Source organism: Equus quagga, chromosome 3 (genome assembly GCF_021613505.1).
Source record: "Equus quagga isolate Etosha38 chromosome 3, UCLA_HA_Equagga_1.0, whole genome shotgun sequence".
Classification (NCBI taxonomy): domain Eukaryota; kingdom Metazoa; phylum Chordata; class Mammalia; order Perissodactyla; family Equidae; genus Equus; species Equus quagga.
Window position 1 is genome coordinate 66718623 of NC_060269.1, and position 23835 is coordinate 66742457.

The following is a 23835-nucleotide window of genomic DNA, read 5'->3' on the forward strand; positions in this document are numbered from 1 at the left end:
TAACTCAATCAAAATACTTTCCTTGTTGCTATCACTGAGCAACAAATTGTTGGTAAAAGATGATAGGCAGTTACATGTTGTTGTACTCAGCAGAACCAGTTACGTATTATAAGTGACTAACTAATAGAAAAAACATTCATTTCTTTGCTCATTGCCTTCTTAAGAGTCTGAGAAATGGAAAAATAGAGACTTGGAGGATCTCACGCAACAGTTAGAATCTTAATACATTTTCTTTGGTAAAGGGGATCCCGCAAAATAAAGTTACATATTCAGGCACAAGATAATGGAGCCTAGACTCTAACCCAGGGGAATTTGAATGTGATGTTTCTGCCACTTCTACAGCAATGAGTTTTAAGGTAAGACTCCCAGAAAGTCAATTAATTCCTCCATGAACTGAAAGATGGATAACGGGGACTGCTGAAGGCAGGCTGGGCCCAACAGGTAGATGGCTCATTCCAGAGAAGAATGAATACAGACTATATATTTGCTCTTTTTTCTGTAAAAATATGTAGTGGAAAAGGTTAAGGGTCTGATAAGAGAAAGGCCCAAGTTCTAATCCTTATGCCCAAACTTCTGCAAAACATTGCAGTGAAAATAATTCCTGCACAGATGTTTGTTATAAGAGCTCACTGATTTATTAAGGCGAAGGGCCTGGTATGTAGTAAGCTCAACAGTTGTTATGGTTGTGATGAGTGTTTGGATTTGGGCATGGCGTGCGCTGCTCTGAGGGTCCATTCTGGGGAAAAGGGAGTAGGGATTTTTATGACTCCTCAGAACTTACACCAGTGGATAAGAGTTACAGGGGGTCAGATACTGGAACGGGGGAAAGAAGGCTTTGTAAACAGTTAAAGCTGACTGATGGACGCCTGACAACAGTCACTTTCCTGTCACTGTAGATACTCAATTTAGGCGGCTACTTTTCAGGCATGAAAAAGGGGAGTTCAATATCAGCTCAGTATCAGAAGCTAAGCAACCTGTAGGATTCTGTGATTCCAAATAGCAAATATTAAGTCAAGTTTAGTGTAAACATAGCTAGCTCTTCTGCTTGAAGGTTTGCTATAGATTGAATTTTTGTGTGTATCTCTTATACACATAGTAATTTAATATATGCTACTATATTAATTAATACTTTTTAAACTAATAATAATAAAGGCAAGGAGATTTACCATTTACGAGGCACCTACTATTTGTCAGACATTATTCATTGTTATGCTTACATTTTTAATTTTATTTAGGCTGCTCAGAAGTCCAGTTCAGAAACAACTAGGCAGCCTTGACTGGAAAGAAATCTGGAGAAGAGGATGGACAGCTTCCTCTTTTTCTTTGAGATATTCACATATTAGATATTTTCATGGATATAAGTTAATAAGTTTTAACTTTTTATTCCTCCCAATATTAGCACGTGCTGTTTCAAGTGCAAAGTTCCCTTTAGCTGAATTAGTCTTGCTGGCTGTGAGTAAATTTTTAACATTTAAATTGAGAAAGATTTAAAAGTATTATCTCAGGATTCCAACCAGCCTCGAGTTTTCCAAGTTGAAAGGGGAGGTGTAGGGACGTGGTGACTTGTACTGAGGTCCAAGCTTCCCAAGTCCAAAGGCACAGAAAGCACTTTGTGCTGTATACTACTCTCTGTTTTCAACCAATCTGTCATTTTCCGGAGGAGAGAATGAACAATTAAAATTAAGGATATCCAGAAGTCATAATGTGAACTGGTAATTTTACTGTGCTCACCAAGATTCCTTTAAGAGATGAGAACCAATTAGACAAGGAGGCTAATTTCAATGGCATCTCTTTTAGCTGTCATGGCCTACTCTCTATGAATGTGAGAGTGCCAAAAGATGGAGCCTATGATATTTGCAGCTGGCCTCTGACTTGTGAACCTATGATCTTGATGCAGAATCAGGGATCTCCTGTGTCTGCCTCTGGAGACAATATTGTCACTCAAGTTCGTGGACCCATGATTCTGTGCTCTATTCCCCTCTTCCTCCCCCACCTCCCCGTACACACACCCAAAACAGACTATAGGCATGGGGGCCTGTATAAGTAGTCTAACTTCCTGCTTTGGTCTTTAGAATGATTATCTTTCCCTTAAATATTACCGAAAAAATGGCTTTTGATCTAGTCAACTGTTAATTTTTTTTCAGCTATGCTCTCTTCTAAGACAAGAATGCTAGGTAGACCTGCAGCAATGATTTAAGGACTATTACCTGAAATTAATAACTTATTGAAGATAGGACAAGATAACTTCAAATTACCTCAAATAAGAAATCGAAGGGAACTCGAAAAGCCTTACAGTATGGTGTTGAAAGCAATAAATATGGATTTGGAGATTTAAAGTTGTCTTCATCGGCCTACCACAAACTTTTTCTCTCTTATTCTCAATATTGTTTTAAATAATTTACATCAAGAAATTTTTAAGCCCCAGGATTATGTAAATGGATCATTGGGTGTCTAAGTAGTTTGTATAGTTTATTGCAGTGAAAAATTCAATTATTTTCCACCTAAATTCTCTATGGGTAATGAATATATTACAATGTCTTATACAATGTATTATCGGTGTCCACTGATGAAGAAATATATTTGCATATGAGTACGTATATATTTACATTGTATACTTAGTCTGGTAAACTCACTGTAATTACAATCTGTATTGAAATCATGTATAAGAAAATTAATGTTCCAATTAATTTCTTGTCTTCAAATTAAATAAATTCTGTACCTATAGCTTTGATCCAATTTAAAATTCAATACATTCAACAAATGGTTTTGATCAGGTACTATGTGCCTGTTAACAGTGCTGGTCACTTCCATAAATGTCATCTCATTTACTGACCTCAGCAGACTTTTGAAGAGGATGTTAGCACCCCCATTTTACAGATAAGGAAGTGGACGCTGCCTTAGTCAGTTTGGGCTGCTGTAACAAAATACTAAGTGGCCTATAAACAACAGAAATTTATGTCTCACAGTTTTGGAGGCTGGAAGTCCAAGATCAAGGCACCGTAATTCAGTGTCTGGTGAGAGCCCACTTTCTGGTGCATAGATGTCTGTCTTCTCAAGGTTTTTGCATGGCGGGGGCATCAAGGGAGCTCTCTGGGGGTCTCTTTTATAAGGACACTAATCTCGTTTATGAGGGCCCCACCTTCACAATCTGAGAACCTGCTAAAGGCCCCACCTCCAAATACGATCACATCGGGCATTACGATTTGACATATGAATTTGAGGAACACAAACATTTAGTCCATAACAGAGGCTTAGAGGGATAATATAATGGACCCAAGAAACACAGTTTTATATCTATAGACCTGGGACTCGAACTCAAATCCAGTGCCTCTGCCTAAGCCAAAGGATGCGGGAGCCCCGGAAGTGGATGAGTTTTGTGTAGACTCAATAAAATAATTCACTTAAAAATAGCTCCTGTTTCCCTGTGGGTGAATTACATAAACCACCAGGAAAAAAATAACTTGCTCCAAACTGGAACAACCAATCTATTTGTTGTGGAAATGAATATCTCAATGTTTTAGTACTGTCTCTTCACTGACTGGCAATAGAAGGCAGTGTGCTAGAAATAACACTTTCCTTTTCCATTGAATATTAAAGTTACCATGAGAAAAGTGTTTGCCACATTTTTGTGAGCTGAAAGCTGTTGTGGTAGAAAGAATCAGCACTTATTTTTTATCTGATGTTTTATACTTCTCATGATGCAGCCAACGCTATTGCATCGTTTGTTTAAAACATGAAGTGATTTATAAGCATATTAAATGAGAGATGCATAGATTGGTTTATATTCTTTCATTCAATCTAGAAAGAAAGAAAGAAGGGAACACAGCAGAACTTTCTTATAAATTTAGACAGCCACGGTGGATGGAGTTGAGGGGCAGTGTAGCGCAACGGGTTAAGAGTGTGTGCTCTGGAGCTGGAATACTGCGCTAAATCCCAGCTCTGTTATCTGCCATCTGTGTGACCCAGAGAAAGTTTTTAAAAAATTTCTGTGCCTCAGTTTCCTTATGTTTGAAAATTGAGAACTAATTAGCTTTGGTACTTCTTACAATATTTAAAACAGAATAGAATCTCTAAGGAAATCTACTGGAAAAGAAGAAATTCTGTTTTTTAATGGCTTAATGTCATTGTAGCCAGGGACTGGTTGTAGTCACTGAAAACTCTTGGAAGTTTACGCTTAGCTTTAAATACAGTCTCTCCCTGTCACTGAGCATATTTGGAAACATGAATTTCAAATTGCTTTCTCTTTAAATAGTAGTGTTACAATTGGCATGGACAACAGAATTTGTGAATTCCAGAGAAGAAGATCATTATATCCCCAGGCCCTAGTCCATAATAAATATTTGTTGTGTTAAGGAATCAGCCAAGCAATTTGATACATTTAGAAATGTCTGCATGACTTATCAAAGGTATGTTGTTTTAATAATTCATTTTTTTTGGTGAGGAAGACTGGCCGTGAGCTAACATCTGTTGCTGATCTTCCTCGTTTTGCTTTAGGAAGATTGTCACTGAGCTAATATTTGTGCCTCTCTTCCTCTATTTTATGTGGGACACTGCACAGCGAGGCTTGATGAGCCGTGCTAGGCATGCCTGGGATCTGAACCTGTGAACCCTGGGCGGCCGAAGTGGGGTGCGTGAACTTAACCATTATGCCCCCAGGCTGGCCCCCGTTCTATTATTTTTAAAAAGGGCAAAATGATGGTCTTTCGGAATTTGCGGAAATATTAAATTCTTTCCTTCTCAGGAAAGAAAATGAGATGGTTGAAAACAAAGTTAGGAGCTGAAGGTACAGGTCTCTGGTGCTGGCCTTGGGGCATTTTCAACAGTATATGCTACAAAAAGGGGTTTCTAAGCTGTGATAGACTCGGGGGCAAGCACTGGTAAATGAGATGATTTTAAGTGTAGACAGATGAGTATTTTTATAATAATGGCTATATATTTAGTAAGTATTTTAAAAATTCGACTAGCACATCATATAGATCTACCCTCTATTTGCACTTTGGATAAGAGCTCCCAGACTTTTCTTTGAGGAAATGCTGCTGCATCATTATTGTCAACCCTGGTGGGACTGACTTGGTGGGTCAGTCGAAGAGCGCCTTCCTTTGCTGACCAAGGTGAGAGGCAAGCACGTGCTGTTTCTGAACTTCCAATGGAGTGAGACACAGTTTTGTGTTCAGTTAGCGCTGTGACTGCAGGAGGATCCTAGGCGTCCCAGCTGCTCTTCCCCAGCGCCTGCCTCTTGGGCTGATCCTTCTATCCCAAGAATTATCCTGTATCCTTCCAATATACTCTTATTTTTTAATTCTGCAAAACTAAAGTTTTTACTAATTAAAAATCCTGTTTCACCTTAGGTGTCAAGGATATTATCGCTTCCGAAAAAATTAATGTTTTAACATAAAACATGAGTTGTTTTAAAGAAAAATGTAAATAAATAATTGTACAAACAATATGCAGATATAGCAAAAATGGTGAGGACTGGCAAATGGCTAAAGGTTGGAAAAACATCATTACAAATCTTAACATTAGCAACGAGTTTCCTGGTTACATTTAGAAATTAAAATAGGAATATTTTGAAAAGCCACCAAAAAGAGCATCCAGGATTTTATTATTGGGATGATCCTATTGATAAAAATATGTGGACTTGGAACAAATAATATGTGAATAATTATTAATGGTCTTAAAGATCTAGAGCAGATACATTTTGAAAGGGATTTGTATTATATCCTTTGTCAAAATCTGGCTGGTATTTAAAGAATTTAAAAACACTTATTGCTTATATCAGAGAATCCTGTTTTTCTTTTTCTATGTGAAGTATTTTATTTATTTTTGACCTTATTTTCCCCAATGAGTAAAACACTGAAAGTCTAAGTCTCTGTCAACCAAATCAGGAATCAGTGCTGTAGGTAAGTGAGTGAGTGAGTGAGTGTGTGTGTGTGTAAACGAGAACCGTGCATCTGAGTCCGGATGTTTCTTGTTAGCACTGTTGGTGATTTCAGTCCCGCTTCTTCTGGACACATTGTTATAATCCATGAGGTCCTTTGAGTCCCAACTCCAAGGAGCAAGTTATGCCTCCTTTATTGTCCCTCTCACCTTGAGGTTCTCTGAGTCCTGGTGTGGGACTGAAACACCTAGAAATGGAAGACTTCTATCCCACCAATGTTACCTTTTCATTTGATGCTTTTATTCTAAAAATATAATTTTAAAATTTTGGGATGAATGTTGGGCTAAGTAAAGCTTTTGACACCTGAAAATCTTTTTGGCAAGTATGTTTTCCCAGGAATCACTCTCGGAAATAGTGAGAAGACTTGCAGGTCGCTTATAATCCCCCAAAGAATCTATTCAAGGGAAAGAAAGGGTGAGATAGTGGCGCTTTCACTTTGAAATGACATAACACCAAACAATCGACTATGTTTCCAATATGACCTTTATTGAGCAAGTACTGCTGTGACATTTAACATCAATCAACGAAAGGCTGCAAACTGTGCATGTCAACGAGGTTCTCCCATGAACGAAAGTCCATTTTAAATGCACCAGTGAGGTAAACATAATTATTCATATATAGCTTTCTTTCTTAAGGCTACGAGAGTTCTGTGTTTCATTTATTATTTTTGGCTCAGTTGGTTCTTTGCATAATACATCTCAAGACATCCCCCCGAGTGCCCCCCTTCCAACAGCTTAGGAAATTGGCCAATTCCCCCAGTACACACAATATCATGCATTTGAATGCCCCAAAGCCTGAGGAGGGAGCACTCCGAGTTTGCATGCAGTCCCCTCATATTGCACAAAGTAAAATACAATGTCTGGAGCCCCCATGGGAGAACCCGTTCTGTTTTGAAGCTGTCAATCACATGCATTTTGAAATTGTCATATGGCTTAACCTTTTGCAATGGACTCAAATATTAGTCACCCTGGGTGACTTCCTTTACTATGGCGTGTGAAGTGACCTTCTCTACCTTTTTAGTAGACACTAGTTTCTCCTCAAAGGTCTCTTCATGCTCTTCGACCTTTTGAGTGACGGTTACAGATTTAGTGATGTATTTGGTAGCACCATCTACCCCCTCACTGGTGATTTTTTCTATCTTTTTGGTCACCACCACTTTTTCCTCGCTTCTATCACCCCCCTTCTTTTCATCCACTGGGCTCACGTCTAGCCCGTTGGTGACAACCCCTTTCTCCTCTTCTCCCCCACTGCCTTTTTCCTTAGTTTCCTGCTCTTCTTCCTTTCCTTCCACCTCCCCATTTATGGCTATGTCTTCCTTCTTGGATTCCTTTAAGGCTTCCTCCTCACGCCCTCCCTCTTCCACTTTCTCCTTCTCTTTCTCCTTCTCCTGCTGCTGTGGCTTTTCCTCCTCTTTGGCCTCTTTCTCCAAGCTCACCTTTGCGGATTTGGTGACCACCTCCTCCACGACTTCCTCCTTGACTGGGGATTCCGCCTTCTTCTTTTCTGGCACTTCTTTGGGCTTCTCCTCCTTTTTCTCTACCTTCTCTTCCTTGGGAGCTTCCTTTGCTTCTTCTTTCTTTTCTTCCACCACTTCCTCTTTCTGTTCACCTTTCCCGGCTCCAGCTTCTGCTTTTGGTTTCGCCTCTTCCACGGGCGATTTGGGCACTGGGGACTTGGCTTTCTCTGGCTTTTCCACTTTGGCTTCTGCCACGAGCTCCTCCTTGGGAGCCACTTCTTCACCCTTTTCCTCAGTTTTCTTTTCATCCTTAGCTTCAGCTTCCTCAACTTCACCTTCAGCCTCCGTTTCTCCTTCTTCCTGCTCGCCTTCCTCTTTCTCGCTGGAGCCTTCCTTCTCAGATCCTCCTTCTTCCGCTTGGTCTGATTTGGCGCCCTCCTCTTCTTCCTCCTCCTCTTCCTCTTGGCCTTCTTCTTCCTCCTTTTCTCCCTCTTCCTCTCCTTTAAGTTCAGGCGCAGCAGCTTTCTCGGGAGACTTTTTGGCAGCTACAACTTCTTCTGCTTCTTGTTCCTCTTCCTTTTCTTCTGCCTCTTCTCCCTTCTCTTCTTTCACGGAAACTGCCATTTCCTCTGCAATGGCTGTCAGGGCTTCTTCCATTTCTGATTTCTCATCTTCCACTTTGGTTTCTTCTATGATCTCCTCGACGAATTTGTGCTGGACCTTTAGCTTGGGAGCCTCTACCTTGGTTTTCTGAATCTTACTGGATATTGTGACTGAGGGCTGTCGGTGTGTATACAGCGGGCCAGTGATGCTTCCTGCAAATGTGCTAAATCTGGTCTCTTCACCCTCCAGAAGTTTCCTAAGGAGAGAAAGAAGACAAGACATAATTAAAATCTCATTGGGCCTTCTGAGCTTCGTTACCTTATGGGTAATGCAGTAGATACCTTTGACTAAATAGAGTCACAGAAATAAAAGATTCCGTCAAGCCAGTGGAATATGTGTTATCATTTCAGTGATATATTGTGTCACGTTCAGTGACAGAGACAGATTCTCATGGACCACCAGTCAGCCACCTGCAGTAACTCACCACACCCAATGTCCACCAGCCACACCCAGCCACCAAATCTCAGCTCTGCAGCGGTCCATTTGGTGCAACATGAATATGCTGAAAAGGTCCCTAGCAGCTAAAAACCCTCAGTGACCTTCTTGAGCATTTGGATTTTCAGGATATATACTAAATTTCTTTTAGCAAATATAATTTTCAAAAAATTTATAAAACTATTTAGCATATATCAGAATTTAGGCTATATCATAGCTAGGTGCTAATATGAGTGTATCAAGCTATAAATTGGGCTGCAATTTTAATCATAAAATGTCGATTTAATATAATTATTCAGCTTTCCTGAAAAGAGAGACAGCTCTGAGGGCAATTTATTCTTGTAATATTATAATAACCTTATTGGTAGTTAGAAAAACTGTTTAGCCAAGGATTTTCTCCTATGAACTTAATCAACAGCAAGGTGATATCAGTCAGTAGACCTATAAGCTCTTTTCTTCTCTCTCTCTCTGGCTGTGTATATGTAGATCCATAGACGTAAGTCTAAATAGCATAGAATACACATGTATGCATCTGTATCTCTTCTCAGCCAGATGATGGCAATAGAAAGCTGTAAGGGAGAAACAGAGAAATTGAATCTCCTGGAGTTTGTCCTTGACATTATAAAGTTGGAAAGCTGAAACCACTAGATGAAATATTAAAAACTAATATTCCGTTTTTCATCCAAACATGTGGAAAACCTTTTCTACTAAAATAAATTTAAGCATAAGCACCGAAATTAATCGATGCTCTCCCTCAAAACTTCATTGCAACTGTTTACTTTGAAAGCTGTATGAAAAGCGGTAAAACCACATTTACAATTCTCTAGAACAATTTCTTTTTAATTAGGAAAGAAAATCAGGCGCTGATTTAAGACTCCTGCAACCTGTCTGCTTTAACTTAAAAGAAGTGAGCGTTCTGCAACGCAGCTAGCTTTTCGGCCACATCTGCAGCGAGCACCGAACCTGTACGCAGCGATCTCGATGTCCAGAGCCATCTTGACGTTGAGGAGATCCTGGTATTCTCGCAAGTGACGAGCCATTTCCCACTTTGTGCCCCGAAGCTCATTTTCCAACTGCTGGATGGTGTCCTGAAACAGACACAGTCACAGGCTCACCCTTCTAAACAGCAGCTTTTTTCGCAAACCACTTGCTACCCTCTCCCTCTTCCTCCCCTCCCCAGACTCCCTCCAGCTCTGCAAACCTCGAGGATACCCAGCCCCTCTCCTCTTAAAAAAAAAAACTAAGGAATTCTCAAATAAACAAATAATCAGGATCAATAAGACAGTAAGACACTTCCGGGGCACATCGCGCACTGAGACCAGTGGATGTAGAACACATGTCAGCAGGAAACAAACATGCGCGGGGAAATCCCACGGCTGACCCGACTCTTCCCATCTGAACTTTGTGGGTCAAGGCCAATTTTGAGAATTCTTTCCATCACTGCCGGAAAAGTTTGAGAATACATGTCCTTCTGCACAAGCTATCCTGAAGTTGCTGCTTTATCAACTACGCGCATGTATACCTCCTACTTTAAACGTACAAGCGTGCAAAACAGAACTACCGAGGAAAACAAGCACATTTTGAAAAAGGTCAGGGCTCTCAGGAGCTCGGCATGGTGGGTGGGGGAGGGGTGTGGAAAGGCTGGGGAGGAGTGAGGCAGCTTTGCTCGTCTGACTCGGGGCGGCGTCGCGCGCGCGCGCGCACTGACCAGCGGCCGCCAGGGAGCGCGGCGGAGAGCGCGCCGGGACGCGTGCCTGAGCGTCGGGGGCGCGCGGCGCTGGCGCTGGCGCAGGCTGGCCGCGCAGCCGCGGTTCTTACCTGGTAGCTGCTGAGGTCGTGGTTGTGGCGCTCCTCGATGTCGCTGAGCTGCCGCTCCAGGGACTCCTTAGTGCCGCGCACTGACTCGAGCTCGATGCTCTTGGACTGCAGCTGGCGCCGGTACTCGGCGATCTCTTCCTTGGCGGAGCGGATGGCCTCCTTGTTTTGCTCGGCTGCTTCGGTGAGCTTGGCATAGCGGCACTTAAACCACTCTTCGGCCTGGTGCATATTCTGGTCGGAGTGGCACTCGAGCTGCGAGCGGATCTCCTTCAGCGCCGTCGAGATGTCTGTCTTCAGGTAGTCTTTGCGCTCCACTGTGATGTGTGACGCCTGGATCTGGGCCAGCAGGTCGGCCACCTCCTCCTCGTGATTGCTCCGCAGGAAGGCCACCTCATCCTGCAGCGACTGCACCTTCTTGTCCAGCTCCACCTTGACCAGCGACGCTTCCTCGATGTCTTTGCGCAGCGCGCGGATGGCCGCCTCGGTGTCGTCGCGCAGCCGTGCCTCTTCCTCAAAACGCTCCTTGAGCCGGTGGATGTCTTCCTCCAGGTGGTCCGAGTCTAGTTGTACCTGAGCCTTCTCGTGATTCACCAGCTCGAGTGTGGCGCGCAGCTCGCGGATCTCCTGGTCGTACGCGTCGCCCAGCTGGGCGTGCGAGGCCTGCTTCTGCCGCAGCGCCTGGATCTCCGCCTCGATCTCCTTGTTCTGCTGCTCCAGGTAGTGCACCTTCTCGATGTAGCCCGCGAAGCGGTCGTTCAGCCCCTGCAGCTGCTCCTTTTCGTTGGAACGGGAGAGCTTGTAGTCACCGCCTGGCCCGGAGCCGCCGTTGAGCAGGGACGAGGACTGGCTGAAGTCGAGGCTGCTCTCAGCGGAGCTGAGCATGGCCGAACTGTAGGCGAGGCGCGGGCCAAGCGCGCTGCGCTTGTAGGAGGAGGACACGGTGCTGGGTGAGCCGCGGGACCACGACTGAGAGCGGAAGCCGCTGGACGGGGTGGCACTAACGCGGCTGAAGCTCGAGCGGGTGTCGGTTACCCGCCGGTAGGCGGACGGGTTGCCCAGCGAGTCCAACGTGTAGCTCATCTTGGCGGCTTTGAGGCGTGTGGCTGTCACAGCGTTCTGCTGGCCTCTCCGCAGCCCATTTATAGCCGCGGCGGCTGGTCCCGGGCCAGGGCCCCGCCCCGTGGAGGCGGCGGCCGAGGAGGCGGGGATTGCGGGCACCGGGCCGGGAGGATGGGGTGGGGGGTGGGGGGTAAAGACAGCCTACAGTGATTCAGCGCCCGCTCCACGTGGGCCCACGCTGCATCGGACCCCGGACTTTGCAGCCCTGGCCCCGGCCCCTCCCCCAGCTCTCCTTTCGGTCCCAGACCACTTGTCGCCCCTCAAGTCCCCTCTCTCCATTTCTCTTCATCTTCCGATTGCATTTACACCTTCGGTGCGAGTATTCACCCAACGCCCTTTCTTTGTTTAGTAGCTCTCCCGACCCCCTGGCCCTCTTGTCCTTTTTTTCTTTTTTTAGCCCTCTGAGCTCTTGTCCTCATGGCTTTCTCTTCTTTTGCTCTTTCTCCATTACTTTTTTCTTTACCCATCTTCTGTGAGTAATCACTTCCTCCTCTTTTTGGCATCTCTTCACCCTCCCTATTTAAGACTTTAGTCCCACTCACTCTGCCCTTCTCTCTGAGCCCCTTCCTCCCGACCTTTTTCTCCCGGCCTTTTCTTCTCCCTGCTCCCCTCCCCCTATATTCCTCCCTTCCCCCATCCTCATCTTCATCTCCCCTTGCCTCCCTCCCCTTCCCCCACTCCTTGTCTTAAAGCAGCCCGAGTTGAGCGCAGAGGAGTTGGGCCTAGAAGAAAAAACCAAAAAGACTTTGAGCAACGGTCGGCCTGAAGGCTTCGGGAAGGGTACAAAGAGGATGGGCCGGGGTAGTTATTTGTATTAAAAGTGGGATATGGCGCTACATTCTACTTAACGTTTGGGGGACGTCCGCAGCTTCCGCAGGGGCAGAAGGTAAGGCGCTTGTGCTTGCTATGGCGCCGGCAGCACCAAGGACAGCGCCCAGGCCGGCGAGCCTGGAGCGTCAGCTGCCCCCGGGCTTCTCACCCAGCATTGCCTGTCAGGTTGGCGGGGGTTTCCTTCCCCCTCTTGTCTCTGAGTAAATGCAGTTAAAGCCTGTTTGTAGTGACTCTCTTTGCAGGAGCCAAGCGGGAATCGCACGCTAAGATTTCTCTGCAATGCGGGGTTGGCACAATGGACAGATTGCAGATTTTGCAAACAACTAAAATTCATTGAAGTTAGGTAACAAATAATATACTTGTAGCTTAGTTTGAGTTTTCTAACATATGATGGGTGCAGGAAATCAAGACATACAGGACCTGAAATTTGAAGGTCAAATATTCCTTGAAGAGGGGAATTTGAAATCTGCTAAGATGAAAAGTCCAGGGAAAAATAGTTTATGATAAGTTTGAACACAAACAGTTGCCTTGTCATCTTTCTGTACAGTACTCCCTGTATGCAGCTGCGATGATTGAAAAGCATGTAAATTAATTTAAAATTAATTTAAAAGTTGCCAACCAGATTCACTACAACCTTGAATAAAACCAGCTATTTTTTCCTCCATTTAAAATGTAATTTCCCCATTTGGATTTTAATGATTGATTTGGAATAGATTTTCCATATCTTTAAACATGTTTACTTAAACAAGGAATCTACACAGACTTCTTGCTGTCTGGTGCACTGCTAGCTGTTAAAATGTCCCTCTTTTTTGCATAGTGCGTTGGGGGAAATTCAGGGTAAAAAAGTTCAGAATACTGCGTGACAAAGTGAAGAGCAGAAAGCAGGACTAATGACCATGTTTTCTGGGGCCACAGGCACAGTGAATGCACGTGAAATGCTTGCTATGCTGAGAAGAAACCACTGCTTGTGAAAAGTAGAGACCCTAAACTTATATATTTTCACAGCATGCTTTCTCTAGTCCTTGTCTGATTAAATGACAAGGTCATATCAGTCAGTAAGTAATCAGAAAAGGCCTGGGTTTCTAGAGATTTTCATTCTTATAAGGTCTCTTGGCCCATTTGTGTTTTAAAATAGAAGGGGTTAAGTTAGGGAGTTACTTTTGGTTCGTTACTGTGCAACTGCAGCATTGCAGGCTGTGTTGGGGGAGGATGTTCTAGTTTGCTGAGTGATGGGTTGTCTCTCAGGCAAGGAGAGCCCCTGTCTCCAGCTGCTGGGAGAGACAGGTGATAGAGTGAGGGGACTGACTTGGGAATACTGTAAAAACAGGATTTTCTGGTTTCGGATGGATAAATGAAAGAAAAGAGAAAGAAAATTCTCTGCCCTTCTGTAAAGTCCTGCCAGTCTCCAGACTGGACTCGGCAAGACGTCCTCTGCTAGGACGGAATGTGAATTATGTAGTAATTATGCCTTAGTTACTTATTGCTTCCTGCTTTTGTTAAAAGATATAAAAGCTCTTGGCAGTTTCACCCTGCATACAACATTGAAAACACTTTCTGCAATGAGAGCGAATGGTTAATGGGCAGGCTGCCGCTGTTAGTTTTCTACAGGGCTTTGAAAATGAGATGACTCTGCAGAGAGACATTTTCGAGGAAACACATGTCTAACTTCATAATTAACCTGTTTTGCCTCGTATCTAAACTAGCTCAGAAATTGTTAAGCTTCCAGCTGGTTACAGAAGGAGGAAAGCATTGCGTACAAACAAAATAACGGCCAATTACTCAGGCCAAATCTAATTAGTGCCTGTAGCTTAAATCTGTAACTTCAATGTCACATGAAGTATTGTTCGGTGTGGCTACAGCAGGATAACCCAGAGAATTACAACACTTGTCTTATTAAGGAAAAAAGGTTCCTATGACTTGAAAATGATTGATCTGGTTCCACATTTAGCAGAATGTTTTATTTTATATTAGAATTTTCACTTTAATCGCTCTTTCTGAAGGTGACTTGAAGGTTATGCTTGTCAGGGAATTTAGTATAAAAACTTTTAAAATAAGAGCTATGGCATTCATTTCTCTCTCTTTGTCTCATACTTTTGGAGAACATTTACCACACTAATATTTTTCATAGAAAGAAATGTAAGGTTTTGCATTTTTTACCCTAATGACATGACGGCTACGGAATCTTCTGAAAATGTTAACAAGAGAGAAAATAAGCATGAGGATTTATCTGAATTTACAACACTGTTGAGTTTGGCTATGATACTTTTATAATTTATTCCAAATAGGGAAGTTACACATAACATTTAGATGTAAGATATTTTTAATGAAATTCTCTCTGGATTGTTGTACCATAAGCTGCAGTGTGTTTTGAATCACTTCATAGGGGAATACAGAGCATGCATGTGTTCCTTCGGTGGGTAAAGTTCAAGATTAACTTTGTAGTTGAGATAGCGATTTCGAGGTCTTATCTAGTGATAATGGAGAAAATATCCTTTGCATAAGAGGTTTATTCACTGGGTCAAAAAATAAGGTTAGAAAGATAAGGAGTTGGGCATTTTCTTTCTTCTTTCCGTATTTCCTTACATTTTAAAGAACACTTTTTTGATGCACAAAGATGTAAGGAGGATGGGATGTGGGAACCAGGCAGCAAGCAAGATGCTCCGGATGGAAGACACTGCTGTCAAGTTGGTAGGCTGAATCTGTCTAAGATTAGATGATCTGTCCTTTCTCCCAACGTGCTGTCATGACTTGAACCTGATCCTTTTGCTTGGGATCTTATTCTAGAACTCATGATGAATGATTATTTATAAATTGTCCTTTGCTAATTATTTAAGAGGTTATTGTTGTAGAAAGCTAGGGACTAGTGCCCTGGACTGGGAACATAAAGAAAATGAAAACTGTAATACTTATTTCTACATGAGCCTTGGGAAGTCAAACTTTGAAAGCAGCTTTGACTTTTGGTCTTTTTGATTTCGGATCTTGAAAGCAAAAAAAAATATCTTCGGGGAGAAAGGCTGTTTCTTGTCAGGAAAATTGGGACGTACGTGTCCCTGTTGTCTTTAATCAAAACAAGTCCACCTGAACCACAGTGTCCTTTTTCTAACACTAAGCTCTGAAATGGTGTTTATTTCCCTTGCCAAATATTTCTGTTCATTGAATATTGCCTTATATTTCTGCCAATGGCTTTTTATGAAAAGTTAATTGAAGTATTTAAAAAATTAAAAACGTTTCATATCCTTACATTGTTCCAAATATAAACTTAATCAGTTCTGTATCTGAAATGTTCATGTTTAATGAGGGAAAGATTTAGCTTCGGCTTTAACATAGCTTGCTGAGTTTTTGCTGTGTAATGCCGTCACCCCACCACTGGAATCAGTTCTGTGAAAGCCAGAGGAGGAGGACTTAGAATTTTCAAAAAGTATTTAAGATAGCCTTGCTAAAAGTGATTCTAAAAATAAAGTTCAGTAGATGCATAATAAAACAGTACTGCTGTATTCATTTTCAGCATGTTTTTAATTGGACACATTGGCTTTATCTGTTAAGTGGCAGAACTTGATGATATGCACTTGAATTTTTAAAACACTGCATTGCACATAACTTTGCACCAGTGCAGCCATGTAATATTTATAGCATATTTTATCCCAAGCTTACCAAAGTCTGACTTAAGAAGAAACATAATTCTTTTATTAGAAACTCTTAGTTAAAATGAGCTTTGTAAAATTAGAGCAGATCAATGATCTATTATCTTTGGACCAAATTTCTGAAGAGAGCTAAACTCGGAAACATAAAACAGAGTCAGAAAGAAGCACCACCTAATTTAAACTCTCACTGCCCCACGACTGGGTTCTTTCTTGACAATCTCAGTGATTCTCAAAAATGGTATTCTTTCATAATCCTCATAAAATCGGCTCGTTAGCATGGCTATCTCTTTTCACTTAGGTTGCCAAGAACATCATATATTTTAGACATTTTGCTCACGTTTTTCATTAAAATTAGCATGTACTTAGTGTAGAAATTTATGAAATGCAGCTAAACAATAATTTAAGCATTTTCTTCTAGCTTTTTCTCTGTGATGTAAATATAAATGAAATCTTTCTGTTTATGTAATTCTCTGCCCTGCTTTGTAAAATAAATATATCTGAATATGTAATTTGCTATGCTAGAGGAAGGAAATCGGTACTGTATGCCAGGAGACCTGGGTTCTAGCCAAATATTTGACTTTCATTTTCCTCTTTAAAAAATTTTTTCAGGGCCCTTTAGATCAAGAATGATAAAATAAAAATAACAATTAAAATATGATAATAATGATAATGGGTCAGGAAAAGTCTAACTGTGTCTGAGCATTAATTTCTGTCTCTCTGTCTTTCTTTCTGTTTGCCTCTCTCTCTGCTTGTTTATTGAGAGGAGTGTCATTGTGACGTTGAAGGCGGTGATGTGGCAGTCAGAAGTGGTGACCTGTAATCTGGCCTAGTGTAATCAATACTGTGTTCCTTTACACTTAAATGGTACCCTGAATCCCAAAGCCATCATCATCATCATCATCATCACCATCATCAGACTTTACATGTGAATAACGCTTTATATAAAAGAAGCAAAACAAAACAAAACTATGTTGTCTCATGTAGCATGACCAATAGGGGTAGACACTAGGGGTAGAACACAAATTATTGTTCCCATTTTACAGTTGGTGAAACTCGTTCAGAGATTTGTCTAAGGCCACACGTCTGGTAAGTCGTGGAGCCATGAGCAGAACTCAGATCTTCTAATACTAGCGCTAACATTAAAAAAATTCCTTTACTGGGGCATCAAATCCAGTCTCCATCAGAAAGAAAAAATAAAATAAAAGCAGGCAGATATTAGTAATATCAATAACAATAACTGGTACTCGTTAACTGCTTAATGGGTGTCAAGAGTTTACTGGATTATCTCATTTAACTATCACAACTACCCTTTGAGGTGACACTATTATTATCCCCATTTTGTAGATAAAGCAATTGCATATGCAAGCACAGAGAGGTTAAGTACCACACACAGCTAGGAAATGGTGGAGTTGAGATATGAATCTAGGAATATCGGACTCTGGAGGGAGGAAGACCCTCACCCCATGTAATGCCACCTGGAAGGCTGTGCAGTTCATCTTCAAAACCTCATTTAAAAGCTAATTGTTTAACTGTTAGGTCATGTTAAAAACATCCAGGACATAATCTATGCATTCTTCTGCTGCCTTTTTTCTATTTATATAAAAATAAAACATTTTAATATTTCCTCAGGTGAACATTATTTCTTGGTTTGTAACTTTATTAAAGATGTTAAAAGTGAAAACTTTGAATTACTTGTCTTTGTTATTTTTTTATTCTAAATTAATTTTCTCTGTAGTTTGAAGGACATCTAACTCATTCATTCTGGTCCGTGATTTGTAGATAACATCCCTAATCATTTATCTATTATTTTATCTAGTATCTATCATTCATTTTTACATGCACTTTTGGTTTAGTTTTTAGGAGATTTTAATCTGTACTACACATTAATTTATTGTCATATAATTCATTTACTGATATAGCTATATGTTTACATACACTTAAAAAAATCTTTTAATCAGTATGTATTCACAATTTTTTTGTAGATGTCAAACTCTTTAAACTAAATCTACTTTTGAGAGATCCAGTAATAGCCATTTGAATCTTGGCATAAGAAATAGTTTGGCCTGCAGTCTTCATCAGGGAAGGTTTACAATGAGACCACTGGCAAGGAAGCAGCTTTTAAAATCTATTAAAAGAGTAAAGAGACAGCCATGAATAATTTTAAGTGAATCTCTTGATCATCTATTTTATATACTAAAATCAGGGTTATGTGACTGTATTTATACAGGTTGCCTGGAGACAAGTCAGCCTTAATCCATTTTTGTTATTTATGGGATGTAGTGCTCTGACTCACCCTTATTTTCATTTGTATAAATCTGCTTTGGCTTCTGCTTTGTCACATAGGGTCAAGGAAGAGAATTGTTTCTCATTTTTCCTGAACAAAACTTGACCTTGAAAAGAAATAACATGTATCCTGTATTAGTCACAGTAGCAATCGGGATTTGGATTACATAAAATTATTAGGAACTGAATGCCTAATGATCAAAGTTCTTTCTTAGGCACCGTGACTCATTTAATACAATTTGCTGTGTTTTCTCCTGCCTTCTGTTAGTCTACATGGTCCTTTTCTTCTGCCATGTTCAATAGACCTTGGACATTTGATGCCTCCTTGGAAGCTCATAAGAGTGGCACTTCTGTGCCTTCTTGAACAAGGGGCATGTTCATGTCATGAGGTGTTTATTGAAGATTCCACATCACATTAATGAGAACCTCCTGCTTTTGAGTCGCCAGTCTCGTTTGTACTCGCATGACCTGATCCTAGGAAACTTCCACTTCTCCAAATCCTGTCTGTGTTTTCCAGGTACAAATCATTCCTCTCAGTTCTGAAGCTCAGTGTTTGTGGTCTACTTGGGTACTACAACCTGCTGGACATTAAAATAACATCTCAACACTCTGGTTAAACTTAAAATTCTAAGTGGCAGATACCAAGTCTTAGACACATTTGTGTGGCCCACAGTGTTTTCTAGATAGTGAGTGCCCAGTCAATATTTGTTGCATGAATGAGTAAATAAAGTTCTACCTTTTTCCCTAAAACTTTCTTTCAACACTAGTCTCTTCAATATCAGGCACTGTGGTGAACACTGAGGAATTACATGAAAGACAGAATCCTAGCTTGGATGAACACAGGAGGATTCAGGAAGGTAAAGTTACCATGGGGGAACACGGGGCTGCTGTCTCTAGCAATGCTAGAGATAAACAAAGTGTCACAGGAACGTGGAGGGTGAGCAACTCAACCAACTGGTGATAAGGGTAGAAGAGCCTCAGGGAGAGCTTTCTGGAGGAGGTGATGCCTTAGAAGAGTTTTGAGGAATGGTAGGAAGTGCCTAGGTCTGGAAGGGGGAAAAGCAACAAAAGTCATCGAGGTGAGGGCAAGCATAGTGTCCTCAAAGGATGACGGGTGACTAGGATGAGGGGTGCATGTAGCCCAGCTGGAGAGGAGAGTATGTAGCCCAGGATGGAGAATATGGAGTCATACAGCACAGGCTGGAGAAAGAAGGACACACAGTCTAGGCTGGAGAGAGGGAAACGTGTAGCCCGGGATAGAAAGAGGGCATATCCAAGGTTGACAAGATAGGGGACACGTAGCCCAGGCTGGAGGTGGAAGCAGAGGAGAGACCATGAAATGTTTCCTATGTCAAGACAGGCCCTTTGAATCCATCTTACAGCTATTAGGAGCAGCGAAGCATTTAAAGAACATTTTAGAAAAATCATATTGAGTGAAGGGAGCAGAATATTTGGAGGGTGAAAGGGATTGGAAGCAGGGAAATTAGTTTGAAGATTAGGCGATGAGCTTAGAGGAAGGTGTAAATTCAGAAAGGTGGATGAGGAAAGGCAGGGACTTCAATAGAAAGGACGGGATTTGGAGAAACAGGTGGATGTTGATGTAATCCCCTGTATTTGTTCCCAATGGCTGCTATGACAAATTGCCACAAACTTGGTGGCTGAAAAGAATACAAATTTATAGTTTTACAGTTCTGAAGGTCAGAAGTCTAAAATCAGTCTCATTGGACTAAAATCAAGAGGTTGACCAGGCCATGTTCCTTCTGGGATAGATATGAGGGAAGCTATTTCCTTGCCTTTTCCACCTTCTAGAGGCTGTCTGCACTGCTTGGCACACGGCCCCTTCCTCTATTTTCAAAGCCAGCAACACACACCTGCTCTCCTCTCTGGCCTCTGCTCCATCTCACATTTCCTCCTCCTCATATTCTCACCCTCCTGAAGTCTTCTTACAAGACTTTGTGATTACATTGCCACCCTCCCCGACCTGCCCCCCACCTTCCAAGATAATCTCTCCATTTTAGGACCTGTGTTAATTTGCCTGGGCTGTCAAAACAAAGACCACAGACTGGGTAGCTTAAACAGCAGACATTTATTTTCTTGTGGCCCTAGAGCTTAGGAGTCTGAGATCAAGGTGTTGGCAGGCTTGGTTTCTTTGGAGTCTCTCTCCTTGGTGTGTAGATGCCACCTTCTCCGGGTGTCCTCACATGGTCTTCCCTCTGTGTGTGCACATGTCTGGTGTCTGATGTCTCTCTTCAGTGTCCTCATCTTCTCCTCCTATAAGGACACCAGTCATATTGGGTTAGGGCCCACCCTAACACCTCCATTTAACTTAATTACAAATTTAAAGCCCCCATCTCCAAATGCAGTCATATTCTGAGGTACTGGGGGCTAGGGCTTTAACATAGGAATTTTGGAGGGGCAAAACTCAGTCCATAACAGGATCCTTAAGTTCATCACATCTGCAAGATCTCTTTTGCCGTGCAAAGTAACAGTCACAGGTGAGAGGAGCAAGATGTGGCCGTTTCTGGTGAGGGGCCAGTCTAACACAACCCCCACAACATAAAGCATGGGAGGGGAAGCACATTTAGGGGTTAGGGGAAGCTGGACTACACTGTACACGCTGAATCCGGGGTGTTTGCGAGGCAACCAAGTGGAGAAGGTGGTTGAATTTCCTTGTCTGGTAGGGAAGGCCCTACTCCCGCTCTATAGGACAAACAGCCCACGCCAAGTCTCATTTTCCTCATTTGTAAAACAGCAATAATAACGGTACCTACTTTGTAATGTGATTTTGAGGATCACATGAAATAGTGTATGTAAAGCGCTTGGTGCCTTTGACAGTTCTCAGTAAATGACAGTTGCTGCTACCATCATTATGACAGTGACTAACCTTACCTCCAGAATGCCTGGCGCAGCGCGGGCATGAGATAGTGCTCCCCGTGTACTAGGAAAGGTTTGAGATGAGTATGGCACATAACCCCTCCAGGAAGAGCGCAAAGACTTGTCGGAGAGACAAGGATTTGCCCTGGGTAAGAGAAGGAAATTGATGTGCTTTAGCTCACCAGGTTAGGCAGTAAAAAAGAACGAAGATGATCACAAACCTCTTCAGTCAGAATGTTGTTGAGTGCTTGATTTCAGGCAAATAGTTCAATGTCTAGATAACACACATGTTTTTCCCAAATGAACAAGTATGTGAATGTATTCAACAGGACACCCCTCTTCTTTCCCCCCGTGAAAGTTTCTTGCATACAAACACAACGAGAAAGAGAAAGTTGCCTGGTTGGGGGTAACAAGTGATGGATGATAGAGGGCAGACTGCTTCCACTTTGTTTTATTTTTGGTTTCCATTCCCTCTCTTGTTACCAGTTTTAGGAGCTACCTGTTGACTTATAATGAACTTTAGCTTTATGAATGTGCATTCTGCCTTGAATACAGATCAAATCTTTTATCTCAGAGCCACCGATGATGTATCTGGCAAAGCACCAATCAGAAGTTGCATCGGTTTAGATACAGGAGAGGAAGCCTCTTTATGGGATGAGGTAGTCTAGCCTGGTACTTACCTACAAAACCTAGTGAATCTGGATCCCTGAGTTCAAATCTTACTATCACCAATTCCTAGCCGTGTGAATTTAGACACAGCCACCAGTTCGTTCCAGTCATCAGTTTCATCATCTGTAGTATGGGAGGGGTGACGTTAGTATCCTCTCTTAGAGTGGTCCTAGTATTCAATAAATGGTAGCTACCATTAGATTAGCCCTTTCTCCATATTTAGGCTTTAACAACTTAGCAAGTATTTTGAGCTCCTGTTGTATATTGAGCACATTTCCTAAACATCTTACTTAATATTCACATCAGCCAAGTGAGATGATATTATACGTTTCTTTTTTTTAAAATAAGACACTGGGACACAGAGAACTGGGGTCCCTGGCTGAGGTCTTTCAGGTGTGAAAGGGTTCCGTCTCAAGTCTGGTGCTCTTTTCACCATAATACAATATTGGATATAATCAATGAATCTTTTTCAATAACCCTAAATCCTAATTTCCTTGCTAATATAACACTTGGATTCTTATCCATTTTATGTGTTTAGGTTTATGCCTCTCAAAATCTTTTATTTATAGGCAGATGCTATCAATAGGTGAGAATCAGATAAAACTTATAAATACATTTGAGCAAAAATAATGTGGGGGTAAAAACAGTTATTTATCACAGTGTGCTTCATATTAAAATATTTCACAGACAGCTTATTATTTTCTTGGCAAACTGCTAAGGCTCCAGAAAAGGATTAGAAAGTCCTCTTTCTCAATGTCATTTATCTAAAATATTAATTGTCAGAACACTCAAAAACCTCCTGTGCTTGCCAGAGCTTTTTTTTTTAAATTTTTATAATCAGAAAAAAATACTGTAATGTGCATATCTAAATGCAGATTGCCTCCTATTTAATTACATTATGGGTGTAAATTACCCCCAATGCCAAACATTTCTGCCCTGGATTCCAGAACTCTGTGCTGCAATTACATCTTCCGGTGCTCCTTGAAATTTTACAGTGGCAACAAATGTATAACAGCAATAATTATGAAAACCGCTTGCAATGTGGAGCTTAATTTAAAATCTAGATCCATGATTCTATATTTGAAATGTAATATTCAACCCTGTCAAACTTTCATCAACATCTAAATCTAAACGATTCTTCTGTTCACAACCTCAAAATAAGAAGTGACAAAGTTGTCACATGCAAAGACTAAGACTCTGGGAATCAGTGACAGGATAGCAATAACCGGTCAGGTGACCTTGGACTTCCCATGGCTTTAGTTTGCTCATCTGTCAAATGGGGATAATATCTAATCTACCTAAAAGAGACTGCTTTTTCAAAGGATAAATGAGATCTCGCGTAAGTTAGGTGAAAAGGCTAAGCTGATGTAATAAGAGACGCAATATGAGAGTGACTAAAAGAATGAAGAAGTTTATTCCTCTTTTCTGTACTGATCCTGGAGGGTAGGTGGCCTGCTCTGCTCCACATAGTCATTTTGGGGGGGTTCTAGGTTCTTTGCAAATTGTTTCTTTGCTAAAGCAATGTCCTCATGTGCATGGTCGGAAATGAATTTCAGGCAAATCCACGTTCTAACTCACAGGGCCAGGAAAAGTGATAGGCTCGTTTCAAGCCCAGGCCTGGAAGAGGCACATGTCACTTCTTATGGGCCACTGATAGGAAGAAAGTCACACGGATCAAGCAGCTGCCAGGGTTGCCGGCCAGCGCAGTCTCTGGCTAGGTAGCCACAGGCCTGGCTACACCTTGGTAGAAGAAGGAGAGAATAAATTTTGGTGGATAAATAACAACCTCTGCTACAGACATGACTGTTACTGTGCTCCAAGGTGAATGTAAATAAATGTTATTTGGATTTTCTTCTATGAGCCAGCTCTGTACACGTCATGTTTTATTATCTCAATAGATCCACCGGGTAGATACCACTATCCCATGTAAGAAAATAGAGCCTCGAAGATGCTTTGCAGTTTAGCCAAGTTCAAAGGGCTCATAGTGGCGGATCTAGGATTGGAAATGTCAATGCAAAGTGCTGTCCACCACATGAGGGTTCCAAAAGTGAGATTTTAATGAATTGGGTGGGCCAGAGGGAATCATGCTTAGAATTCTCATATTATGG

General features: G+C 41.8%; 1 protein-coding gene across 1 annotated transcript; it reads right to left on the reverse strand.

Annotated features, from left to right (window-relative positions):
• Positions 1–6896: 6896 nt before the first annotated feature.
• Positions 6897–11390, reverse strand: NEFM (neurofilament medium chain). Its single transcript, XM_046657603.1, has 3 exons — positions 10311–11390; positions 9456–9580; positions 6897–8253 (listed from the first exon to the last, which is right to left on the reverse strand). Exons 1-3 carry the CDS (start codon positions 11388–11390, stop codon positions 6897–6899), a joined length of 2562 nt encoding a protein of 853 aa, XP_046513559.1.
• Between the last annotated feature and the right edge of the window lie 12445 nt (positions 11391–23835).